Genomic DNA, 25434 nt, shown 5'->3' with positions numbered 1-25434 from the left:
ATCGGAACTTCAGAACCAAGACTGGTCACTTCTGTGAGCTCCAGTCCCTTCATAGTTTCATAAAGAGAATTACTTCCCATATCTAAATTAGGCCATTTAAAAATACACAACTTTTTTTTTCATTTATTTCAATTTATATTTAAGCTTGCTTATGTAATAATACAATATTTATTCAATTATTTTAATATGTAAAATTCTCAACAATTTAAACCTTTTTATTTCACACTTGAATATTTCTTAACATATTTGTTCTTTTGAATTTGGATGCCATTTAAATTATTCCATCCATCCAGCCATTTTCTGCCGCTCATCCGGGGTCGGGTTATTGAATTAATTTTTTAAGTATTTTTTATAATTCAATATTTATTTCAAGATCAGGACTCTTCTCAAATAGTTCAATATTTATAAAATGTTTCTATATTTGTTATTAATTGAATTAAGTCTGTATGTGATTTCCAATTTTACATTTTAATATTTTCCCATTTCACTATATAAATAATCCAATGTATAAAAAATATGATAAAGCATGAAAAAAAATGTTTGGTATAGTTGACAAATGATTTAAGTTTTTCCGAAGTGAGATTCTGCTTAGAAACACACCCCAAACGCTTGATAGAGCTCTACCTAGAAAGTGGTTTTAGCTCGTCAGAAATGTATTCAGAAAGAGAAATATTAAATGTATCTGAGGGGATATTTGAAGAGTTTGAGTTATGTTCAATGGACCATACATATACGAGCAAGCCAAACACAACGAGAAAACCAGCGCTGACTCCAGTCGCCATCAAGTTGCCAACTCCTGACATTCCAAAACCTTTGAGAGAAACTGAGACGATTTGCGTTTCTCCTTCTGGCTCTTTTTATCGTTCAACTTCTAGTTCAGTTTTTCACCTTTTCACAGCGTAATGAAGGCCAGTTGAGCAAGTGGAACAAGTGATTTTATTGATGATTGTGGAAGGCACCGATTTCATAAGCACCGTTTCTTCTCACACCTTTTCCATTAAGTACGATTAAAAAGACAACTGAAAAGCATAATGTTCACAAATGTTGTTCCAGGCAAAGGCAATAAATTTTATTTACATGTTTGATGTTAACACACAAAAAAACTCATCATCACTCAGACACGTTGCTTCTTCTGGCACTGATCACATTGGCTTTGTGTCAATAAAAGAGCTTTGCAAAATTCAATTTCATATTTTATTGAAAATCACATTTACATCTTACCACAAAGAGTCGGTTCTTTCATTTTTTTTCTTCTTTTTTTAATCTTCAAGTATCGCTGCAATTCTCACCAGCACAATTGTGTCTCTCAGCATGCTGTTTAGTGAAGAATGTTTTAGCACAAACGCTGCAACTGAATGGCTTGTCTCCACTGTGCGTTCTTGTGTGGATTCGTAAATGCAACTTTTGAGAGAAGCTTTTGCCACAAACTGAGCAGGAAAAAGGTTTTTTACCACTGTGCTTTCTTGTGTGCCTTACTAAATGAGACTTTCGAGAGAAGCTCTTGCCACAAATTGAGCAAGAAAAAGGTTTTTCTCCACTGTGTGTTATTGCGTGCCTTGTGAAATTAGAATTATCGGAGAAGCTTTTACCACAATCTGAGCAGCTAAAGGTTTTTTCACCACTGTGTGTTCTTGTGTGATTTGTTAAAAATGACTTTACATTAAAGCTTTTGCCACAAACTGAGCAGGAAAAAGGTTTTTCACCACTGTGCTTTCTTGTGTGGCTTGTTAAATGCGACTTTTGAGAGAAACTCTTGCCACAAATTGAGCAAGAAAAAGGTTTTACTCCACTGTGTGTTCTTGCGTGCCTTGTGAAATTAGAATTCTCTGAGAAGCTTTTACCACAATCTGAGCAGGAAAAGGGTTTTTCACCACTGTGTGTTCTTGTGTGGCTTGTTAAATGTGACTTTAGAGAAAAGCTTTTGCCACAAATTGAGCAGGAAAAAGGTTTTTCACCACTGTGTGTTCTTGTGTGGCTTGTTAAATTTGATTTTAGAGAAAAGCTTTTACCACAAAACAAGCAGGAAAAAGGTTTTTCTCCACTGTGCGTTCTTGTGTGCCTTACTAAAGAAGACTTTCGAGAGAAGCATTTTCCACAAACTGAGCAGGAAAAAGGTTTTTCACCACTGTGCTTTCTTGTGTGGCTTGTTAAATGCGACTTTTGAGAGAAACTCTTGCCACAAATTGAGCAAGAAAAAGGTTTTACTCCACTGTGTGTTCTTGCATGCCTTGTGAAATTAGAATTCTCTGAGAAGCTTTTACCACAATCTGAGCAGGAAAAAGGTTTTTCACCACTGTGTGTTCTTGTGTGGCTTGTTAAATGTGACTTTAGAGAAAAGCTTTTGTCACAAATTGAGCAGGAAAAAGGTTTTTCACCACTGTGTGTTCTTGTGTGGCTTGTTAAATGTGACTTTAGAGAAAAGCTTTTGTCACAAAACAAGCAGGAAAAAGGTTTATCTCCGCTGTGTGTTCTTGTGTGCGGTTTTAACGACAGCTTTGAAGTTAATGAGTCAGTGTGACATGCCCTTTCACCTTTGGCTTGCCCATCATCTTCATCATCATCATCGTCATGAGTGTCTGATAATGTGTCCTCATTTTGTGCTTGTGATGGCCCCCAGTGGTCTTCATCACCTTCTGTTGTCACGTGATGTCTTGAGCTGCTGCTTGGAGGCTCCGCCCCTCTGTTGTCCTCACTCTCATCCTTGTTTTCATCTTCACTCTTTATAGGGACAACGTTCACTGGTGACTTGTTGATCTCTTCCTCCTCCTCCTTTTTGATGTGAGTCCAGTCTGGCTCCTCTTTCACAGAAAGGAGATCGTTTTCACTGACGTCTGTAGGACACAGAAAGACAAATTTGGTTTGGTCAAGTCAAAGCTCAGGCGGAAACTTTGTCTGATATTGTTTCTACCATGCTACCTTGACTTGTGCCTGCCGCACACGGAGCAATGCGTGCGACCCCAATTTGGACCGGACCATGGGGGTATTTCACAAAATTACGTCCTACGATGTTAAACCTCCCTTTTCTACCAGCACAGCTGTGATAAACGAGCATTTAAAAAGGAAGCACGTTGCGGCTGATGCCCGATTTCATTCCTGACATAGTCACAGACGTTTTTGGAAGCGAGCTGAAGTTAGCACACACAGGCTATTGTGTGCGTCTGATGGAACACCTGTTGTGGTACCTTAACATATTGATGCAGACCACTGGGGGCCATCGCAACAAAATGTCATTGATAGAATAGGAATCCTTCAAGTGAAATATGTTTACAAGTATTTCTTTTTGCATTTATAGATAATTTCATCGTGGGTACTTTTTGCTTCCATTATAATCTGGATCCCTAAAAGAATTAAAGGGGCCCTGGAATCAGAGTGGCTATTTATTGTATGATTTACGTTTGGTTTTTTTTTTTACCCAAAATGACATTTATCCTGCGAGTAAGTTCCGACATTACCCTTTTTATTTTTATAAAATTTCAGTTTTTAAATAAATTTTAAAACAACATTATGTTTGAAGAGTAAAAGTTCTTACACATAAGCATTAAGCAACAACACTTTCACTCTGACTTTCGTGTTGACATATTTGAATAATGACTGTTTATATTAAAGTTATCCAATACATATTCAAATTAGACTAAGATACACCATAATATTTTAAGAGTTCACTGAATTATTTTGTAACCGCAATGATGTATAACAGCCAGAGGGTGTCAGTAATGAGTAACAAAGTAACACAACACCTCCCATTGTTACGTCATCATTGTCATTTGGATAAATTACCAGGAACTACGAGTTTCGGGGGAGATGCAAACCACCTGAGCCACAGGAACTTTATTACCAGGAACTAAATGTTCCTGGACTTGTAGGTAGAAAAGGGGGTTGTGACGTTCTCCCTTTTTCAGCCCATAGCAAGCCAAAGATGCAGATGCATTCCTTGCAGCATGCGCTTGTTCACTGATGAGATCCGTGCAACCTTGGATGAATGCATTCAATGTATTTTAAATGTTTGGATGAGGTGAAACTATGCACACGAGCACAAAACAGTGCAGAGCCACCGGAGGTTCATTGACCGAGCCAGTAAAAATTTCATAAATAAGACCAATACGTACTTGATTTATTAAAAAAACGTAATCATTTGTGTTTTATTCACGAACATTGATCAACCTCCATTGATCTTATTGCCGCAGTGTGCACAGTTTTTAGAGTCAGGTTGAATCATTCCATAAGGAATTGCTTGAACAAGATATGTCAGAGAAGTTATTGTAAAAAACGAGACAAGCCTGCACAAATGAATCACCGAGCCAAGATTGTCTTTGTCACTTGCGAGGAGCAGTCCGGCAAAGAGAAAAGCTTTCCCGCTCCCGTGCCGCGTTTTATTGAAGCACAGCAAAGTAATTTGTATATGCAAACTCATAAAGAATGGAAAAACATGAACACTTTGACTTTATCACACCCGTCCGTCCACACTCTTCCTGTTGTTCGAACGGTTTCAGCTTACAAGACATGTTTGGGTCAAACTTCTGTTCAATGCGAGCTAAACGGTTTCCTGTCAAACACGGTTCAAGACGTGCATCTGTTTTTGTGGCTTCTTGTTAATCTGCCAGCATAGACACAACTCTGTTACCGCTGAACTCACGTTTTCCTGTTTAAGAGGTCCATGTTTTTGTGACCTTCTATTAACCTGTAAGCATAGTTTTGAAACATGAGGTGTCAGGTTGAAATGCCCTGAGGCCTTTGGGAGAGCTTAATTTGCTGCTGACTGAAATAGCTTACTGCACCAGATAAAGGTGACTGACACCAGGGAAAAAGCAGGCATTGTTATTCATTTTTACAGCCGTCCTGCTTCCTTCAGCTCTGTGCACCCTCTCTCTGCTAGCCCCCCAATATTAAAAGATAAAACGGCAATAACCTTGAAAGCATTTCCCCAAACAACTTAATGTTGTGATGCATATTTTTAACGTTGTTCTTTACAAAGCAGATGAGAGTAAAACGTAGACAAACCTGCTTTGTGTCGCACAACACGAGGCTGCTTCCAACCTTCGCCCAGCAGTTGAAGATGTTGCTCGTTCTCTTCTTTTATTCCAGAAAGTTCCACTTTGTACTTGGGTGTCGTTCTATCACACATTTTCAAATGATAATTCCAAAATATCAGCACTTGATCTCTGCTTGGCGATAACTCGTGTGCTTCTCTTTGTTCGACGAGACGAATGAAAGATGGCGTCGTTTTTTTCCTTCGAGAAAATGGCAGTCTGTTCGTCACGAAAGCGGAAGAACAGGACACACCCCGCTGTGATATGATTGGCTGCTGGTTTTGTGGAGCACTGTCACCAACTCACCGACAGATGTCACCATTTGCGATCCAAATCATCGTTATCTTCTTCTAAACATTGGAAAAACGTACGATTTGAACCGTATGCACATGAACAAACATTTTAGTTCCCAAATATGAACTTGAGAGATGTATTGAATTTTACTTTTGTTGCTGGTTTTGTTTTTACATCTGACACCATGTCGTCGGTTGGATAGTATTTCAAATGTATTTCCCTATTATTAACAGTTGACATGATAAAGTGATACTTTATGTCAACATATTTGCACCTTTGCCTTTTTCCAGGCTTTTTCGACAAGTTGCGATGTGGTTTTAAATTTTGTTTAAGTGGGGTTTTCTAAGAAAAGATACAAGTCCAGTTTCTTTGCTCTGACCCAACTTGGCCAGCGTTTATTTCCAACAACGTGTTCCTCGAATGCCCTGCAGTCCTAACAACAGGCTTACACACATCCAACTGCCCTGCAGTGCCCCCTACTGATGCACCTGATAACACAGCATACCATATTGTTACATCCTTTCTCTTTTTGGAAAGCTTGTCCTTTAAATTGGACTTGGTGCAGAACACATACAATGTGAACAATGCTGAGACAACAGTTTTTTTTTTTCTCAGTGACAGATGCAATTTCAACATCCCAAACAAAACAGTGCTCCTCTGTTAGGAGGAATCCCACCCTTTTTTTTTTTTTTTTCCACAATTACAATTACCCTTAAAAATAAGAATCCCCAAAGCATGTGATTAAGTAGTAAAGTCCTTGTACCGCTCGCGGCTTGTGAATAACTCTACCACTCCTAGTTGTCATCGGCCTATCCCCATCGGACGGAGCGGCTGGCTGAGGTTGTATTGGACTCGCTTGGGTGTTTGGTGGATCCTCAGCCTCCATGTCTATTGGCCTCACATGTGGATCTCCCAGAGCGTGCCTGAGGTGTCTACGGTTCCTTCTCAGAACAGCACCTGAATCCAATTCAATGTCATAGGATCTGCAATCAACACAGTTTTTCACTCTGCCCAACCTCCACTTAGTGTGGAGGTGAAAAGGCTGAACCCTAACACAATCGCCAGGTTTTAATGCATCGAGATCCCTAGCAGAGCGGTTGTAATAAGCACACTGGCGGAATTGATTTTTCAGCAGTACTGGCCCTGCTCTAATCACTTTGGGCCGAAGAAGGCTGGGCTTGACTGGGAGCAGTGTCCTTGTACGGCGGCTCAGCAGTCTTTGCGCCGGGCTTGAGTCTAGTCCTTGTGACGGTGTATTGCGGTGATCCAATAACGCAAGATATGGGTCCTGCCCAGCCGCTTTAGCCTTTTGCAAAAGTCTTTTTGCTGTCTTCACGGCAGACTCTGCTTTGCCGTTACTCTGAGGGTAACCTGGAGATGATGTTTTGTGCTCGAACTCCCACAGCCGACTGAACCTGTGGAAATCCTCCGATGAGTATTGAGGTCCATTATCTGAAATTACAGTGCTGGGAATGCCATATCTAGCAAAGTGGGCTTTCAGTTTCTTTATCACTGTGGCAGATTTAGTGTCAGGCAAAAAGTCTATTTCCCAATAATTCGAGTAATAGTCCACTGTCACATGGTAGTTCTTGTCCTCAAACTGAAAAATGTCGACGCCCACCTTAGCCCATGGTCTGTTTGGCAAATCATGTGGGTTGAGTGTTTCCTTCTGTTGTCTGTCATCTACTGACCTGCAGATGTCACAACGAGCGATGTGCGCTGTAATATGGTCATTCATGCCAATCCAGAAAACGCATTCTCTGGCTCTCCTCAGACATCCTCCGACACCTAGATGAGATGAATGCAGACGGCTGGTGATGTCCTTCTGGAGTGCGGTAGGTATAACAGCACGTTCACCTTTAAAAACAATGCCATATTGGTGACTCAGCTCCCCTTGAAACGAATAGTATGGCCTGATCTCCGGCGGTATTGATCTTCTGTCTGATGGCCATCCCTGTTGCATCATCTTAATAAGCGTTTGAAGCGCTCTATCTTCTTCTGTAGCTACTCTAATCCTGCTCAGGCTGTCACTGGAGATAGGTAGGTGCTGCACCATGTTAACAGTTTCTATGTCAGCCTCAACAGAGCCCAGGGGTGAGCATTCTGGGAGATATGCTCTACTCAACGTGTCTGCAGTAACATGTCCCTGCCAGGAACGTACACGACAGTCAAATCATATTTCTGAATGCGCAGCATCATCCTTTGGAGTCTCTTTGGAGCACTCAACAGAGGTTTCCTCACAATTGTCTCGAGCGGCTTATGATCGGATTGGACAGTGACCTTACGGCCATACGTGAACTGATGAAATTTCTCGACACTGAAAACCATGGCTAAAAACTCTTTCTCAATCTGAGCATAGCCACGTTCCGTCTGCGTGAGTGCTCTGCTTGCAAAAGCAATGGGCTTGCCTTTCTGCATTAGTGCTGCCCCCAAACCAGTGTCCGATGCATCGCATTGCACCACTAAATCCTCCTCAGGGCAGTAATACTTCAGGACAGGAGCACCTGCAATCATCATTTTAAGTTTCGCAAAAGCCGTTTCATGTTGCTCCATCCATTCCCATTCAACATCTTTGTGTGTCAACTGTCTCAGTACCTCACATTGGTCTGAAAGCTTGGGGCAAAATTTCGCCAGATAGTTTATCATACCCAACAGTCTTTGCACTGCCTTGACGTCTGTGGGCCTCGGCATGTGCTCAATGGCACGGACCTTGTCTGGGTCAACTTTCAGTCCACCTGCTGTGAGCCTGTGTCCAATGTAATTGCACTCAGCCTGTCTCAGTTTGAACTTGTCTGGATTCAATTTAATGTTCTTTTGTTTACATCTGTCCAGAAACTGTCTCAACTTTGCATCATGGTCTCTTATCGCATCTTCCTGTCTCTCACCCTGGCCTGTAATAAGCACATCGTCAGCAATGATATACAGACCAGGCAGTCCATCCAATGCTTGATTCAATTTCCTCTGGAAAACCTCAGGTGCCGGACTAATCCCCATGGGCATCCGGAGCCATCTGTAGCGCCCAAATGGGGTGGAGAATGTGGTCAGGTAGCTAGACTTCTCTTCAAGTTTGACATGCCAGAAACCACTTTTAACATCACACACCGTGAACAGTCTAGCTTTAGACAAGTCTGGGAGTACATCTTCAATAGTTGCCAATGGGAAGTGACTGCGCTTGAGAGCCTTGTTCAAGGGCTTTGGATCAATGCATATTCTTGGTCTGCCATTTTGTTTTTGTACTACCACCATGCTGCTGATCCAATCGGTGCTACAGTCCACTGGTGCGATAATACCTCTGCGCTCAAGGTCTTGAAGCTCCTCCTTCAGTGGCTTCAGCATAGCAACAGGCACCCGTCGCTGTACTGGTTTGACACTTTTGTCCACTTCTATTGTGTACTCTCCTTCCAGACACCCATCTCCTGAGAATACATCTGCAAAGTCTATCTTAATCTGTTCAAATGTCCACTCTCCTATTGTCTCTTTCTCTGTTGTCACAATACTGTCCATTGCCATGATATTTTCATAATGCACCTTGATAAGTTTCATAGCCTCACTGGCTCTTTTCCCTATAAGTGGGACAGTGCAGTCATCATCCACTACTTGGAACTCCAACCGATACAGTTTCTGGTTCCTTGGGTTCCTCAGCTTGACTTTACATCTGCCCAGCGGTTTCACCTTACTACCATTATACATCAAGTTATTATTAACAGTTATTGGCACGTTACTTTGCATTAAAGATCCGCAAGATGGAAGACGTCACTGTTGATGCGCACTCAGAGGTGCAGCGCTATATGTCAGCAGGACACGTTGCACGTACGGAAGACTCGCTCTTATACTGGAAGTCCATGGAGGCAACGTTCCCTCACCTATTTATAGTAGCCACACAGGCGTTGTGCACACCGGCCTCTTCAGTGCCTTGTGAGAGGATCTTCTCAAAGGCGGGGGAAATTGCCTCAAAAAAAGAAATAGACTGAATAACAAAACGCTGGAGAAACTAATTTTTTGGAATAAAAATCTTTAATTACAATGAGTCCATTGTCATTCACAACACTTTTACTTGGGCATTCAGACAGATGTTCTCTTAATTTATCAACTGCGTCTCGAATATCAAAGATTTTTTTTATGAAATTGCGTGTATGTAAAAATAATGTGAAAGCAAATGCCTAATCAGAATCAGAAATCCCTTTGTCATTGTACTCAAGTGTGCAACGAGATTAGAGAGCTCCCCTCTCCAGTGCAATACAACAATAATTCAGTTAAATATATAAATTAGATAAATATGAAAATAAATAGTGCGATGGAATGTAATACGAAATAGGATATATAAAAACACATCACGTCGCTAATCAATGGAATTGGATAAAATTAGTTTGACAGATCAGTGTCAGATGACCCTGTCAAATGTTTCCTGCAAGTCCACCAGGTGTCAGTATTCAGCAACACAGTGTCAACACAGTGTCAATACATTGTGTCACTGTGTCGAAACGATACAGGATGCCTCATCTACCCATCACTAGCTGCCACCATGTTTAAGTGGGGTTTTCTAAGAAAAATACACGTCCAGTTTCTTTGTTCTGACCCAACTCGGACAGCCTTTATTTGCAACAACCCGCTTCTCCGATTCCCTCTAATCATAAATACAGGCTTAGAATTAGAAATTAGAAATCCCTTTATTGTCATTGTACTCAAGTGTGCAACGAGATTAGAGGGCTCCCCTCTCCAGTGCAATACAACAATAATACAGACAAATATATAAATTAGATAAATAAATAAGAGAGTGCAATGGAATTTAGTACTGAATAGTGCATATAAAAACACATCACAATGCTGTTCTGCAAGGTAAGGGTGTTCTCGTGTGTGTGTGAGAGTTCAGAATGGAGATGGCTCTCGGAAAGAAACTGTTTCTCAGTCTATTGGTCCTTGATTTGATGCATCTGTAGCGCCTGCCAGAGGGCAACAGGTCGAACAGGTGTGAGTTTGGGTGGGTATTGTCATTGACGATGTTGAGAGCCCTTCTGAGGCACCGGGCGGTGTAGATGTCCGACAGTGAGGGGAGAGGGCAGCCAATAATCCTTTGCGCTGTTTTGACTGTCCTCTGGAGCCTCACTCTGTCCGCCTCAGTGCAGCCGCTGTACCAGGTGGAGACACAGTACGTCAGCAGGCTCTCGATGGACGAGTGGTAGAAGGCCAGCAGCAGCTTCCTGTCCAGGTTGAATTTCCTGAGGACTCTCAGGAAGTGCAGACGTTGGCGGACCTTCTTTACCACTGCTGTGGTGTTGTGACTCCAAGAAAGGTCATCGGAGATCTGTGCTCCCAGGAACTTGATCGTGTGGACCCTCTCCACACACACGCCTTCGATGCAGAGGGGGGGCGGCAGCGTCTTGTTCCTCCTGAAGTCGACGACAATCTCCTTTGTTTTTGCAGTGTTAAGGTGCAGTCTGTTGTCCTTGCACCAAGTTGTCAGTCTCTTTACCTCCTCTCTGTAGGCTGTCTCGTCACCTTCCGAGATCAGACCGACCACTGTCGTGTCGTCAGCAAACTTGACGATGGTGTTGTTGCCGTGGGCCGGGCTGCAGTCGTAGGTGTAGAGGGCGTACAGGAGAGGGCTCAGCACGCATCCTTGGGGGGAACCGGTGCTCAGCATGAGGGTGGAGGACGTGTAGGGGCCGAGCAACACAGTCTGGGGTCTGTTGGTCAGAAAGTCCTTAATCCAGATGCGTGTGAGGGCAGGGAGGCCGAGAGTGTCCAGTTTGGCGACGAGGATGTCTGGGATGATCGTGTTGAATGCCGAGCTGTAGTCCACAAAGAGCATCCTTGCATAGCTCTGCTGTTGTTCTAGGTGGCCCAGCATAACATGCAGAGCAGTGTCGATGGCGTCCTCAGTGGATCTGTTAGCCCGGTATGCAAACTGGTAGGGGTCCAGAGTGGGAGGAAGGCAGTCCCTGATGTGCTGGAGAACCAGCCTCTCGAAGCACTTCATAATGACTGGTGTGAGAGCAACAGGACGGTAGTCATTCAGGTGGACGGCTGGTGACTTTTTGGGGACAGGAATAATGGTGGAAGTTTTCAAGCAGGAGGGGATGACTGCCTGAGCCAGGGAGCGGTTGAAGATCCTGCAGAAAACATGTGACAGTTGGTGGGCACATGCTCTGAGGACCTTGCCTGGTATTCCGTCGGGTCCAGTAGCTTTCCTGGGGTTGACCGCCAGGAGCGCGCGCCTCACATCGTGTTCCTCTACGATGAGTGGGGGGGAGTTGGAGCTTGAAGTGCGGGGGTGTGACGGTTGGGGCGAGTCAAAGCGAGCGAAGAAGCAGTTAAGCTCCTCTGCCAGCGATGCACTCGGGTCTACAGAGGTCGTTCTGCTGCCACGGAAGTTGGTGATGCTCCGTAGACCCTGCCACACCTCCCGTGGTCTGTTACTGGCAAGGTGGGCCTGCAGCCTCCCCTTGTAGGTTGCCTTGGCTAGCTTGATGCCTTTGCTCAGGTCAGCACGAGCCACCCTGTACTGGGCTTTGTCGCCTGACCTGAAGGCAGCGTCACGGGCCTTGAGGAGAGAGCGAACCCTGCTGGACATCCAGGGCTTCGCATTTGGGAAGGTCCGTATAGTCTTATGTTGGGACACAGTTTCCATGCAGAACTTGATGTAGTCCAGTACACAATGCGTGTAGACATCAAGGTCCTGATGATCAAGAGGTCCCAGTTTGTGTCATGAAAGCAGTCCTGTAATTCACTCATGGCGCCGTCACGCCAGGTTTTCACAGTCTTTGTGGTAGGCCTGAATCTGCGCCTGAGAGGGGTGTACGCAGGTGCGAGCTGCAAGGACAGGTGGTCTGACTGGCCGAGAGGGGCGAGTGGGAGGGCTCTGTATGCGTGCTTGATGTTCGAGTACACATGGTCGAGAGTGTTGTCTCCCCTCGTTGGGCACTTGACATGCTGGTGAAACTCTGGGAGTACAGTCTTTAAATTGGCCTTATTAAAGTCTCCCGCTACAATGTGGACGGCATCAGGGTGGGCCCGCTGATGTTTATTGATGACGCACGCGAGTAGCGAGAGCGCCGTGCTAGTGCTAGCGTCGGGAGGGATGTAAACAGCTGTGACAATCACGACCGTTAGCTCCCTCGGGAGAAAATAAGGCCGGCATTTAACGGACATGAACTCGATGTCGGGGGAAGAGTGCTTCTCGACGATCGTGCTATCGCCGCACCAGTTCTCATGCACGTAAACACAGAGCCCCCCGCCCCTCCTCTTACCGGTGTCCCTCGTCCGATCCGCGCGATGTAGCGAGCGCCCGGCCAGCTGGATGCTAGCGTCGGGGATGTCCGCGTGCAGCCAGGTTTCCGTGACGACGATCACACTGCTATCGCGCACATAGCGGTTTCCCAGGATTTGTAATCCCAGGTCGTCGATTTTGTGGACCACGGATCTGGCGTTGGTGAGGTGCAGACTCGGTAGTGGCTGCCTATGGGGCTGCCGTCGCAGCCGTTGCAAGACACCGGACCTGCAGCCTCGCTTCTGCTTCCTCTCTCTGCGTCGCCTGCGCCGCCTCCCGGCCCCGATGACCAGCCACGGTGAGCCGGGCAGCCTCGCCAGTTCGTTCGGAATTTTGCGATCATAGCAAAATTCCTCTGTGATGGTTATTTCGCATCGATATCCAATGTTCACGATGTCCTGGCGGGTATATCGATGTTGTGCCTCAGTTGATGCCAATAAGAGCAAGCAAACACTAATAAAAAGTAAAAAGGAGCACTGTGAGGGGGAGCTGTTAGCCGCTGCGTCCATGCGCGCCGCCATCTTGTCAACAAGTCCAGGAACATTTAGTTCCTGGTCATAAAGTTCCTGTGGCTCAGGTGGTTTGCATCTCCCCCGCAACTCATAGTTCCTGGTAATTTATGCAAATGACAATGTTGTGTTACTTTGTTACTCATTACTGACACTCTATGGCTGTTAAGCATCGTTGCAGTTCCAAAATAATTCAGTGAACTCTTCAAATATTATGGTGGATCTTAGTCGAATTTGAATACATATTGGATAACTTGAAAATATACAGTCATTATTCAAATATGTCAACATGAAAGTCACAGTGAAAGTGTTGTTGCTTAATGCTTATGTGTAGGGATTTTGACTCTTCAAACATAATGTTGTTTTAAAATTTATTTAAAAACAGAAATTTAAAAAAAAAAATAAAAAGGGGAATGTTGGAATGTACTTGCAGGCTAAATGTCATTTTGGGCAAAAAAAACCCAAACGTAAATCATGCAATAAATAGCAACTCTGATTCCAGGGCCCCTTTAATTCTTTTAGGCATCCAGATTATAATGGAAGCAAAAAAATACCCACGATGAAACAATCTCGAAATGCAAAAAGAAATACTTGTAAACATTTTTCACTTGAATGATTTCTATTCTATCAATGACGTTATGTTGCAATGGGCCCCAGTGGTCTGCATCAATATGTTAGGGTCCCACAACAGGTGTTCCATCAGACGCACACAAGAGCCTGTGTGTGCTAACTTCAGCTCGCTTCCAGAAACGTCTGTGACTATGTCAGGAATTAAATCGGGCATCAGCCGCAACGTGCTTCCTTTTTAATTGCTCGCTTATCACTGTTGTTGTGCTGCTAAAGTGAGGTTTACATCGTAGGACGTAATTTTGTGAAATGCCCCCATGGTCCGGTCCAAATCGGGGTCGCACGCATTGATTGGTGTTCGGCAGGCACAAGTCAAGATAGCGCTGTAGAAAATAAGACAAAGTCGCCGCATGTGGTTTGACTTGACCAAACCAAATTTGTCTTTTTGTGTCCTGCAGACGTCAGACAAAATGATCTCTGTTCTGTGAAAGAGGACCCAGACTTGACTCACATCAAAAAGGAGGACGAGGAGGAGATCAACAAGTCACCAGTGAACGTTGTCCCTATAAAGACTGAAGATGAAAACAAGGATGAGAGTGAGGACAAGAGAGGGGCGGAGCCTCCAAGCAGCAGTTCAAGTTGTCACGTGACAACAGAAGGTGATGAAGACCACTGGGGGCCATCACAAGCACATAATGAGGACACATTATCAGACGCTCATCACGATGATGATGATGATGATAATGAGCAAACTAAAGGTGAAAGGGCATGTCACACTGACTCATTATCTTCAAAGTTGTCTTTAAAAGGGCACAGAAAAACACACAGTGTTGAAAAATCTTTTTCCTGCTCAGTTTGTGGAAAATGCTTCTCTCAAAAGGCAAATTTAATAGAACACGCAAGAACACACAGTGGAGAAAAACCTTTTTCTTGCTCAGTTTGTGGCAAAAGCTTTTCTTTTAAGCCAAATTTAAAAACACATACACGATTACACACTGGAGAAAAACCTTTTTCATGCTCAGTTTGTGGAAAAAGCTTCTCTCAAAAGGCACATTTAACAAGCCATGCAAGAACACACAGTGGAGAAAAACCTTTTTCCTGCTCAGTTTGTGGCAAGAGTTTCTCTCGAAGGTCTCATTTAATAAATCACTCAAGAACACACAGTGGTGAAAAATCTTTTTCCTGCTCAGTTTGTGGCACAAGCTTTTCTTTTAAGTCAAATTTAAAAAGACATACACAATTACACACTGAAGAAAACCCTTTTTCATGCTCAGTTTGTGGAAAATGCTTCTCGAGAAAGGAAAGTTTAACAGAACACACAAGAAAACACAGTGGAGAAAACCCTTTTTCCTGCTCAGTTTGTGGCAAGAGTTGCTCGCGAAAGTCTGATTTAATAAGTCACACAAGAACACACACTGGAGAAAAACCTTTTTCTTGCTCAGTTTGTGGAAAAAGCTTTTCTTTTAAGCCAAATTTAAAAACACATACACGATTACACACTGGAGAAAAACCATTTTCATGCTCAGTTTGTGCCAAGGGGTTCTCTGTAAAGTCACATTTACGACGCCACACAAGAACACACAGAGGAGAAAAGCCATTCAGTTGCAGCGTTTGTGCTAAAAAATTCTCCACTAAACAGCATGCGGAGAGTCACAATTGTGCTGGTGAGATAAGCAGCGATACTTGAAGCTGAAAAAAAGACAAAAATACTGAAGGAACTGAGTCTTTGTGGTCAGATGTAAATGTGATTTTGAATAAAATATGATATATTGAATTTTGCAAAGCTCTTTTATTGACACTAAGCCAATGTGATCATTGCCAGAAGAACCATTGTGTCTGAGTGATGATGATTTTTTTTTGTGTGTGTTTACATCAAACATGAAAAATAAATTAATTGCCTTTGCCTGGAATAACATTTGTTAATGTTCTGCTTTTCAGTTGTCTTTTTAATCGTACTTAATGGAAAAGGTGTGAGAAGAAACTGCTTATGAAATCGGTGCCTTCCACAATCATCAATAAAATCACTTGTTCCACTTGCTCAACTGGCCTTCATTACGCCGTGAAAAGGTGAAAAACTAAACTAGAAGTTGAACTATAAAAAGAACCAGAAAGAGAAACGCAAATCGGCTCAGTTTCTCTCAAAGGTTTTGGTATGTCAGGAGTTGGCAACTTGATGGTGACTGGAGTCAGCGCTGGTTTTCTCGCTGTGTTTGGCTGGCTCGTATATGAATGGTCCATTGAACAAAACTCAAAGTCTTCAAATATCCCCTTACATACATTTAATATTATGCTTTCTGAATACATTTCTGCAAAATACACTTAATGGGTTGAGCTCTATCAAGTGTTTGGGGTTTGTTACTAATCAGAATCTCACTTTGGAAAAAAACTATTTTGTCAAATATACCAAATATTTTTTTTCATGCTGTATTATATTTTTTATACATTGGATTATTTATATAGTGAAATAGGAAAATATTAAAATGTAAAATTGGAAACCACATACAGACTTAATTCAATTAACAAATATAGAAACATTTTATAAATATTGAACTAATTGAGAAGAGTCCTGATCTTGAAATAAATATTGAATTATAAAAAATACTTAAAAAATTAATTCAATAACCCGACCCTGGATGAGCGGCAGAAAATGGCTGGATGGATGGAATAATTTAAATTGCACACATTTTCAAAAGAACAAATATGTTCAGAAATATTCAAGTGTGAAATAAAAATGTTCAAATTGTTGATAATTTTACATACTAAAACAATTGAATAAATATTCTATTATTACATAAGCAAGCTTAAATATACATTGAAATAAATAAAAAAAAAGTCGTGTATTTTTAAATGGCCTAATTTAGATATGGGATGTAATTCTCTTTATGAAACTATGAAGGGACTGGAGCTCACAGAAGTGACCAGTCTTGGTTCTGAAGTTCCGATGTAACCAGATACTGCCCTGAGAGAAAATAGGCCTGAGCATTGTTTATGGTGGGGGCAATTCTCTCGCGAGGTCAGTGACCTTCCAGGGTATGAGAGTAATTTAAGGTGGTCACTAGTAGACTGGTCGTATCAAAGGGGAGACGCGTCTGCTCTCCCTCTGGGGGACTTTTGGAGGGAAATCCCGAAGACTAGCGTGATGGGAATGCATATGCAACAAGGGAAAATTAGATATTCATGTCCTATTTGGGCATTCCCTATAAGAAGGGAATGTCTGAGAGGGGGCTCGCAGGTGCGCGGAGCGCACACACGCACACGTTTTTGGGGAGACTTCTTTTGACATCAGCATGTGACGAGAATAAAATCTTTCTTTTGTTCTTTTTCATCACCAATCCAGCCTTGCTCGGCTGCCTCTCCGGAAGGCAGCAAGGACCCACACTTCAAAGACAAAATATACTACATATTGAAAGAAAAATAATACTCCAATGTTGAAATAAGTATAGAATTGAATGAATAAACAACAAAGAAATAAATACCTCCTGGAAAATATCATTATTTATCAACATTTGTCAAAATTTTTCTTTCTTGCACATTCTTAAACACATTCTTTTTTTACTTTTACTTTTTAAGTTACTTCAGTGCATTTCACACCTGAGCCTTCAGTGAAGTCCTACTTTGTCCTACTTGAATAAATCCCCAACAAAATACCATCATTTATGACACCACGGCTGGACAAATCATATCCAGAAACACACTTACGCACCACTGAGTGAGTGTTGGACGATATAGCTTCTCTTGAAAGGTCCGACTTGAAAATGTCCTTGCAAGTGTATCTGCAATTAAATCCACACTTTTCCCTCTGTAACAATATTATTGTTAGTTATGTTATGTTGCTTAGGGGCCGATTACAGTGACGGACGAGAGAAAGAGGAAGTGACGTTTTCCCTATGTCAACAGACTGAAGTAACGTACTGTACTGCCAAAGTTAAGAAGTTAATAAAAGTGAAGTAAGCAAGTCAATGCTTTAATCGTCCACTCTGTATGAGAAACAGGACAGAGTGAAACATGGTGGCAGCGCGTGGGTCATAACTGGCGACGGGAAGAGAGTGTTGAAAGGATCGCTAGCTCGTTAGCACGGAAGCTAACTACGGACAGTCGCTACGATGGAAGGACTGCGACCGCCGCCAATTCTGGCTTTGGATTCAAACAATTTGACGAAGACGTGGAAAGCGTGGAAAGAGGAATTCACTTTGTATGTGGACCTGACAATGCCGGACTCGGAGGAATCCACGAAATGCAAGCTGTTTCATTACCTCATCGGCGAAGAAGGTAGAGAACTGTTGAACACGTTGTTGATGGATGATGTGTCGGCAAGAACTACCGTGAGGGAGATGATGAGGAAATTCGACGAACATTGTAACCCTAAGTTAAACGAGACTGTGGAGAGATACAGATTCTTCATGAGAGATCAAACACCGGGCGAAAATGTGGACAAGTACGTTACTGAATTGAGAGTTTTGGCCAGCACCTGCAATTTTGAGCAGTTGAGAGACTCATTGATAAAAGATAGAATAGTGTGTGGCACAAACGACAATGGGCTGAGGGAAAGACTGCTGAGAGAAGACAATCTGACATTAGAAAAATGCATGAAGATTTGTCGAGCAACAGAGTTGTCACGAGAAAATTGTAAAACACTGCAAGGGCAGTCAGAGGAGGAAGTGCATCTACTCAAACAAGAAAAAGCAAGCAGAGGTGATGTTTGCTGTAAGTTTTGTGGCAAGAAGCATGAGTGGAATAAGAAGAAGTGCCCTGCTTTTGGAAAAAAGTGTAAAAAATGTGGGAAGGATAATCATTTTGCTGCTATGTGTAAGACAAAAAATGCACATGGTAAAAATGATAGAGCTGTGAATGCAATTCAAGAGCAAGATAAAGAAGAATATGAAGATATTATGATGATAACCCACATCGTTGAGACAAAAGAGAACGTGAACCAAATTGGAGACAGACATACTCCAGAAAAACAACTCTTTGCTGGTATGCTAATTGACACTACACAAGTTAAATTTCAAATAGACTGTGGAGCGAGCTGTAATGTCATTCCTGTACATCACCTAAACCCAGATGTAAAGCTGGAACATTCTGACAAGGTACTGGTACAATAAAACAAAAATGAGTCCATTGGGCCAGTGTCGAGTCAAAATAAGGAACCCGAGGAATAACAAACTCTACCGAGTGCTGTTTCAAGTCGTGAACATGGAAGGAGGTGTTCCAATTTTGGGCAGAAAGGCAAGTGAAGACATGAAGCTGATAAAGGTTCAATATGAGAACATCATGACAGTGGACAGCATAGTAACAAAAGAAGTGATGACTGTCGCAAAAGATGAACTTTGCAACAAAATATTGACGATGGAAATAATAGAAACAGAATTTTCTACTGTTTTTACTGGTGATGGCTGTATGGAAGGAGAATACAAGATTGAAATAGATAATAGTATACCACCAGTAAAATTGCCAAAGCGCAGAGTGCCAGTTTCAATGATGGTACCCCTCAAGGAGGAACTAAAGGAACTGGTAAAAAGAGAAATCATTGCACCCGTGGAACGAAGTACAGACTGGATTAGTAGCATGGTGTCATTGAGAAAACCGAGTGGGAAGTTGAGGATCTGCATTGACCCCAGACCGTTGAATCGAGCACTTAAACGGAGCCATTTTCCACTCCCAACAATAGATGACATCTTACCCGAACTTGCAAATGCAAAAGTATTCACCGTTTGTGATGTAAAACATGGATTTTGGCACATTAAACTTGAGGAGGAGTCAAGTTATCTCACAACCTTCTCAACCCCAGTTGGACGCTTTAGGTGGCTCAGGATGCCAATGGGCATAAGCCCAGCGCCAGAGATCTTTCAAAGGAAACTCACACATGCACTGGAAAACCTACCTGGAACGTACATCATTGCTGATGATATATTAATTACAGGAGAAGGGACAACCCAGGAGGAAGCTATCCGAGACCACGATGTGAAACTGAGACGCTTCTTACAGAGGTGCACAGAGAAAAACATAAAACTAAACAAGGACAAATTCAAGCTGCGACAAACAAAAGTACCTTATATAGGACACCTACTGACAGCTGAGGGACTGTGTGTAGACCCAGAGAAAGTGCGAGCCATCAGGGAGATGCCGAGACCTTTTGATGTGAAAGGAGTACAGCGACTAGTGGGTATGGTAAATTACCTATCAAAATTCTATGAACACTTGTCAGATGACTGTGAAGTTTTGAGACAACTGACACATAAAGAAAACATGTGGGAATGGACAGAAGTCCAGGAAGGGGCATTTGAGCGACTGAAAGAAAAGATAGCCAACGCTCCAGTCCTGAAATACTACGACCAGCGAGAAGCTCTGACGCTGCAGTGTGATGCTTCCGAGACAGGACTGGGAGCTGCCCTCATGCAAGATGAAAAGCCAGTGGCATATGGTAGCAGAATCATGACACCAACAGAGAGGGGCTACGCTCAAATAGAGAAAGAATGCCTCGCAATTGTATTTGGAATGGAGAAATTTCACCAGTACACCTATGGAAGAGAGGTGGCCGTCCAAAGTGATCACAAGCCCTTGGAAAACATCCACAAAAAACCTTTGCTCAGTGCACCAAAGAGGCTTCAACGAATGTTGCTCAGGCTACAGAAGTACAATATACATGTGACTTATAAACCAGGCCGGGACATGTTGGTAGCCGATACTTTGAGCAGAGCATATTTACCGGACTGTCAGGAAGTGGACATGGAGTCTGGGGTGGAAACTGTTAATATGATTGAGCACCTGCCCATCTCGACTGAAAGGCTCACCTCAATTCGATTAGCGACAAAAGAAGATAAAAAATTACAACAGCTGATAAATCTGATCCAAAACGGGTGGCCAAAGAACAAACAAGACATCCCAGCGGATCTCCAACATTTCTACTCATTTCAGGATGAGTTAAGTCATCAGGATGGAATTGTTTTCAAAGGAGAGAGAGCAGTGATTCCTGATGCACTCTGGAGGGATATGACTTGTCGCATCCACTCTTCTCATCTCGGGATTGAAGGATGTCTCAGACGTGCGAGAGACTGTGTATACTGGCCGGGAATGAATCAACAAATAAAGAACTTTATATTAAAATGTGATGTATGCCGTTCAGTGGACTCCAGACAGCAGAAGGAGATGCTACACTCGCATGAGATGGAATACAGGCCCTGGGCAAAAGTAGGAACGGACTTGTTCTCATTCCATGGCAAGGACTACTTAATAACTGTGGATTATTATTCCAACTTCTGGGAAGTAGATTATCTTCCAGACACTACAAGCGCCACCGTTATACGAAAACTCAAAGCACATTTCGCACGACAAGGGATTCCGGATATTGTGGTATCAGATAATGGCCCACAATATACCTCCCAAGAGTTTAGACGATTTAGCCAGGCATGGGAATTCACACACAGAACATCATCACCTGGTTACGCCCAGAGCAATGGAAAGGCAGAGTCTGCAGTAAAAACTGCCAAATGTCTCATGAAGAAAGCTGCAATGGCTAGAAGGGACCCTTATCTGGCAATATTGGACCATCGCAACACACCGAGCCAAGGTCTTGCAACTAGCCCTGCGCAGAGACTGCTGAACAGGAGGTCGAGGACACTGCTCCCTACAAGAGATACTCTGCTAGAACCGGAGCTGCATAACAATGTGCAAGGAATTAGACACAACCAACACCGTCAAGGAAAATATTACAACCGCACCGCTAAAAATTTGGATGCCCTGAAAAATGGAGACAAGGTGAGGGTCCAGCCTTTCGATCTTCATGGCGTCTGGAGACCTGCACGAGTAGTAGGACCGGTGGATCACAGATCTTATGAGGTGAAGCTGGACTCTGGAGGAGTTGTGAGGAGGAATCGACGACATCTTAGACGAGACCATGATACAGGATCTGTCACGTCAACGAGGAGTGGGACTCAGGGGACTTCAGACTGTGTGGATGCAACCCAGCAGTGTGGCACCAGGGACCAAACCAAAGTTGTCACCAGATCAGGTCGTCAGGTGTTTAAGCCTAGATATTTGGAGGACTACACGCAGTGAAGACAGAAGATTTGGGATATTTATGTTGGAAAAAAAAAAAAAGGAAAAGAGGTTTTCGATATTTATGTTAGGAAAAAAAAAAAAACTGTAAATGTCAAAGTATAATTTGTTTGCTGGTTGGGGGGTTGGATAATACTGACAAGATGTTTTACATAATGTTTTGGAGCCAACATAATAGAAAGAAGATGTTATATTTATTTGAAGGATTGGAATTTGTTGATATATTTTGGGTTAATTTACAAATAATGCACTGAAAGTGACGCTTTATGTTGACAAAGTTATGTTAGGCATAATTTTCTAGTATGAATACATAATCTGCATGAAAATGTGTGTGCAACGTTTACATCGCAAGGAAGTGCTTCAAATTGAAAAAAGAAAAGATGTAACAATATTATTGTTAGTTATGTTATGTTGCTTAGGGGCCGATTACAGTGACGGACGAGAAAAAGAGGAAGTGACGTTTTCCCTATGTCAACAGACTGAAGTAACGTACTGTACTGCAAAAGTTAAGAAGTTAATAAAAGTGAAGTAAGCAAGTCAATGCTTTAATCGTCCACTCTGGATGAGAAACAGGACAGAGTGAAACACTATATGCTTCTATAAACGTTTTTTGTTTGTTTTATTTATTTATTCATTTATTTTAATAAGCAAGCGCCACCACTCGGAATTCTGCATTTGCGTCTTCGTCTTTGTCATGGCGCCATGGTAGTTTTTTTTTCTAAAAATAAATTTCAAAATATCCATATGCAAACAACTATGGCACATATTGGATACAAAATCTGCATAGTTGAACAAAAAAATTAGGAAAGGAAGAAAAAAAAGAACAATTTGAGGATGAATAATATATGAATAATATATTTATTTATGAGTGAAGGATTGTATTACGATTACTGGCATTATTTTAAACACATTCGGGACAGAATGTCGATTATTAAAGTTAGCAGGTTCATATTTACAGAGTATGTTAAACATTGATTAAACAAGAAGCAGTTATCAAATGAAGCTAGAGGCACCAGTCATGAGAATGACTAGGGTTGGAGTCCTGATGGTTACTGATCTATTATTATATTATCCTCATATGCTAAATTTAGAGTACTTAGTTTAAATGTGTGAACTTTATTGAAGTCTTCAGTAGTAAGAGAAACTTGCACATGTAGTAGCATTTCCATGACCTGCACTCACAGTCACAGCACTTCATGGACAAAGATGACGAAGCACATTCTACACATTGGCTGTAGAGATGCAAACATATCAAATTGGGCACTGGAGGACGCACACAGACGCTATAAAAAAACACATTCCGAAAGACATAACAATTGGAGATTGGAGCACATGCACATACGCATATACACACACAGACATATACATACACCTGCACATACACGCGCGTGCACACAGACACGGATACATACACCTGTACCGACACATGCACATACACACAAGCACACATGCACACCGACAAGATTACAGAAGAATGCCAGCGGAGAGAGAGAAGGAGAGACGGCCCGCCACGGTCCGCTGGAGAAGGCCAGCCTTGACGTGCCAGTCTACGGGACCAGACGGGAATCGACCATCATCAACTATCCAGACGATGACTAACCTGGGGAGGACCTTCCCTTGGACGTGGACCCGTGCCGTGGGAGGGAGCGAGGATGACTTATTCAACCTACATTACCCTTGACATAAAAAACTGAAGCTGGGCTGAAAGATGGTGCGCATTTTTCGACTGTGCTCGCCCGAGTTCAGTTTTCTCGTGAGATTAAGAAAAAGCCGACCAGATATCTGTCTTTGTATTATTTCCTGAACTCCAGAAATTGAAGAAACTAAATATCAGAACTCTAATCAGTTGTTGAGTCTTTGTTTGACCTGTTTCTTCTTGAGTACAAAAAAACTAACACGCATTGGAGTAAGTTTGGCTTTTAAAGGTTGATTTACTAACTACTTCTCATTTCCACGGTGACTCAAGTCCAACATGACCCAAGGGATCTTTGGTAGACGAGTCGGCCTTGCAATGGCGTGGTGAGGGAGGCTGGAAAAGGAGCGCTTCCTGAATCTTCTGGAGGTCCGCACTGTGAGGGCGAAAGCAAAGGCAAGACAAGGGAAGTAGATATTCAAAATACTTAATAGTGAGGACTGTAGTGTAAGCCGAGGTACCACTTTGAGAGCGGGAATCGTCTGGCACCTGCATGATGGTCTGACTGGCTCTTAAACAGTGTTGATTTGAGGATCGCATGCACGTGCGAATGTGTGGCCTCCGGAAAGAGCCACGCCCATCCGGAAATGTGAAGCCCTACAAGACAGACAAGGTGGAGCCCAGGAACCAGTCCCCGCCAAAATAAAACACCACAGGGGGGGGGTAACCTACTCAAATAATCTACTTCCTGTTTGCCCAAACAGTGCCTAAATGGTTGCAAAATGTGTGTAGTAATTATTGTGGGGCTATATTTGCAAGATTACATTATTAAAAAAATAATATTGTGAGAGAAAATGTCTTAATATTACAATTCTCAAGTTCATTACAGATTGTCATGTTCTGTATTGGTTGGTTTTGGTTTAGTATTTAGTTTCATGTTTTGTCCTTATGATCCTGTGTCTTCTGTCCCGTCAAGTCGATTGTGTCCACCTGTGTTCGTTTACCCAAGCCCTTGTGTTAACCAATCAGGTCCTTCCAACCCTCTGTGTCTTGTCCAGGTGCTCCTCGTTGTTACTTTGTTTGTATTTAGTTCCCTGGTTGCTTTCATTTCTTGTTGGTCCATTGTCGCTTGTCGCTGTCGTTGTCGTTGTTGTCTGATGTTCATGTCCCTGGTTTCATACCTGTCTCGCCGTCAAGATTAGTTTTGTCAAATTGTTGTGTTTTGTTCGTGCCTGTTGTTTTGTACTTTTTGATATTTTAGTTTTTCCAAGTTCTTGGCTTGCCTTTTATTTTTGTTTAATGAATACCCTTTAAGTTTCCCACTCCTCGCTTCCCTGCGTTTGGGTCCTACTCAACCTCCACCACAACATGACAGAAAGGACAAACCAACAATGGACCCAGCAGGAAGCACACGCCGACGAGTTCACCGTCGCCGCTCTAGCTGGTACCCCCTCAGCCTGCCGACCAACCCCAAACCCTTCCACGCCTGTTTCTCCCTCTTCGTCTAGTTATGACTCACAGCACCCTGCCATTTCACCTCCCCACATTTTTGTAGATTCTGATTTTGAATACATTTACAACCTTCTAGATTCCCAGTGCGACAGATTTTGTTAGGCCCAGTCAGTTTCCTACCCCCTATTAGTTTTTGTTACCTTTTTCTTTTGATTCCTTTGAGTCTAGCCCATCAGACCTTTACTTGGGCACACGTTTGGCCATCTATCCCGGACCTCCGCGGGGTGGTCAACGACGGTGCCCAAGTAAAGGAACTGCCACCAGTCATCGGAACACCCGCTTTTCACACCCTGAGGCACATTCTTCACAGCCACTTTGTTCACTTCGTCCACTATCAGTTTCTGCACCTTGTCCCGTTCCACCCACATTTTGTAGACCACGTTCATCAGCACCTGTAGTCTCGGTCCCTCGTGTCTCTCGTTCCCCTAAATCCCTATGGCGGCAGACAGATAGGGATGAGGCCCACGGGCCGGCTCCTCGTCAGCTGCAGTCTCCCGTTCCGTCTCCTCGACAGCTGCAGTCTCCCGTTCCGGCTCCTCGACAGCTGCAGTCTCCCGTTCCGGCCCCTCG

At 42.9% G+C, this 25434-nt stretch overlaps 3 protein-coding genes across 3 annotated transcripts in view; 2 read left to right on the top strand and 1 right to left on the bottom strand.

Annotated features, from left to right (window-relative positions):
* Positions 1–1237: 1237 nt before the first annotated feature.
* LOC148342159 (uncharacterized) lies at positions 1238–7377 on the bottom strand. The gene is made up of 2 exons (XM_088288085.1): positions 6434–7377; positions 1238–2470 (listed from the first exon to the last, which is right to left on the bottom strand). Exons 1-2 carry the CDS (start codon positions 7375–7377, stop codon positions 1267–1269), a joined length of 2148 nt encoding a protein of 715 aa, XP_088144211.1. The 3' UTR covers positions 1238–1266.
* Positions 7378–13743: 6366 nt separating this feature from the next.
* The window catches only part of LOC148342154 (uncharacterized), a 79563-nt gene continuing 67872 nt past the window's right edge, over positions 13744–25434 (top strand). The window contains exons 1-2 of the mRNA XM_088288084.1: positions 13744–13756; positions 14324–15229. Coding sequence (XP_088144210.1) covers positions 13744–13756; positions 14324–15229 — 919 coding nt within the window. The remainder of the gene's footprint in view (positions 13757–14323; positions 15230–25434) is intronic.
* LOC148342153 (general transcription factor II-I repeat domain-containing protein 2A-like) overlaps positions 14401–25434 on the top strand; it is a 115519-nt gene continuing 104485 nt past the window's right edge. Inside the window, exon 1 of the mRNA XM_088287589.1 lies at positions 14401–14422. The gene's annotated coding sequence lies outside the window, so the exon portion shown is untranslated. The remainder of the gene's footprint in view (positions 14423–25434) is intronic.

This window comes from Idiotropiscis lumnitzeri, chromosome 2 (genome assembly GCF_059441095.1).
Source record: "Idiotropiscis lumnitzeri isolate Australia: NSW breed Sydney's pygmy pipehorse chromosome 2, RoL_Ilum_1.0, whole genome shotgun sequence".
Classification (NCBI taxonomy): Eukaryota; Metazoa; Chordata; class Actinopteri; order Syngnathiformes; family Syngnathidae; genus Idiotropiscis; species Idiotropiscis lumnitzeri.
The sequence above is the reverse complement of the archived record's forward strand: the minus strand, read 5'-3'. Positions and strand labels throughout refer to the sequence as shown.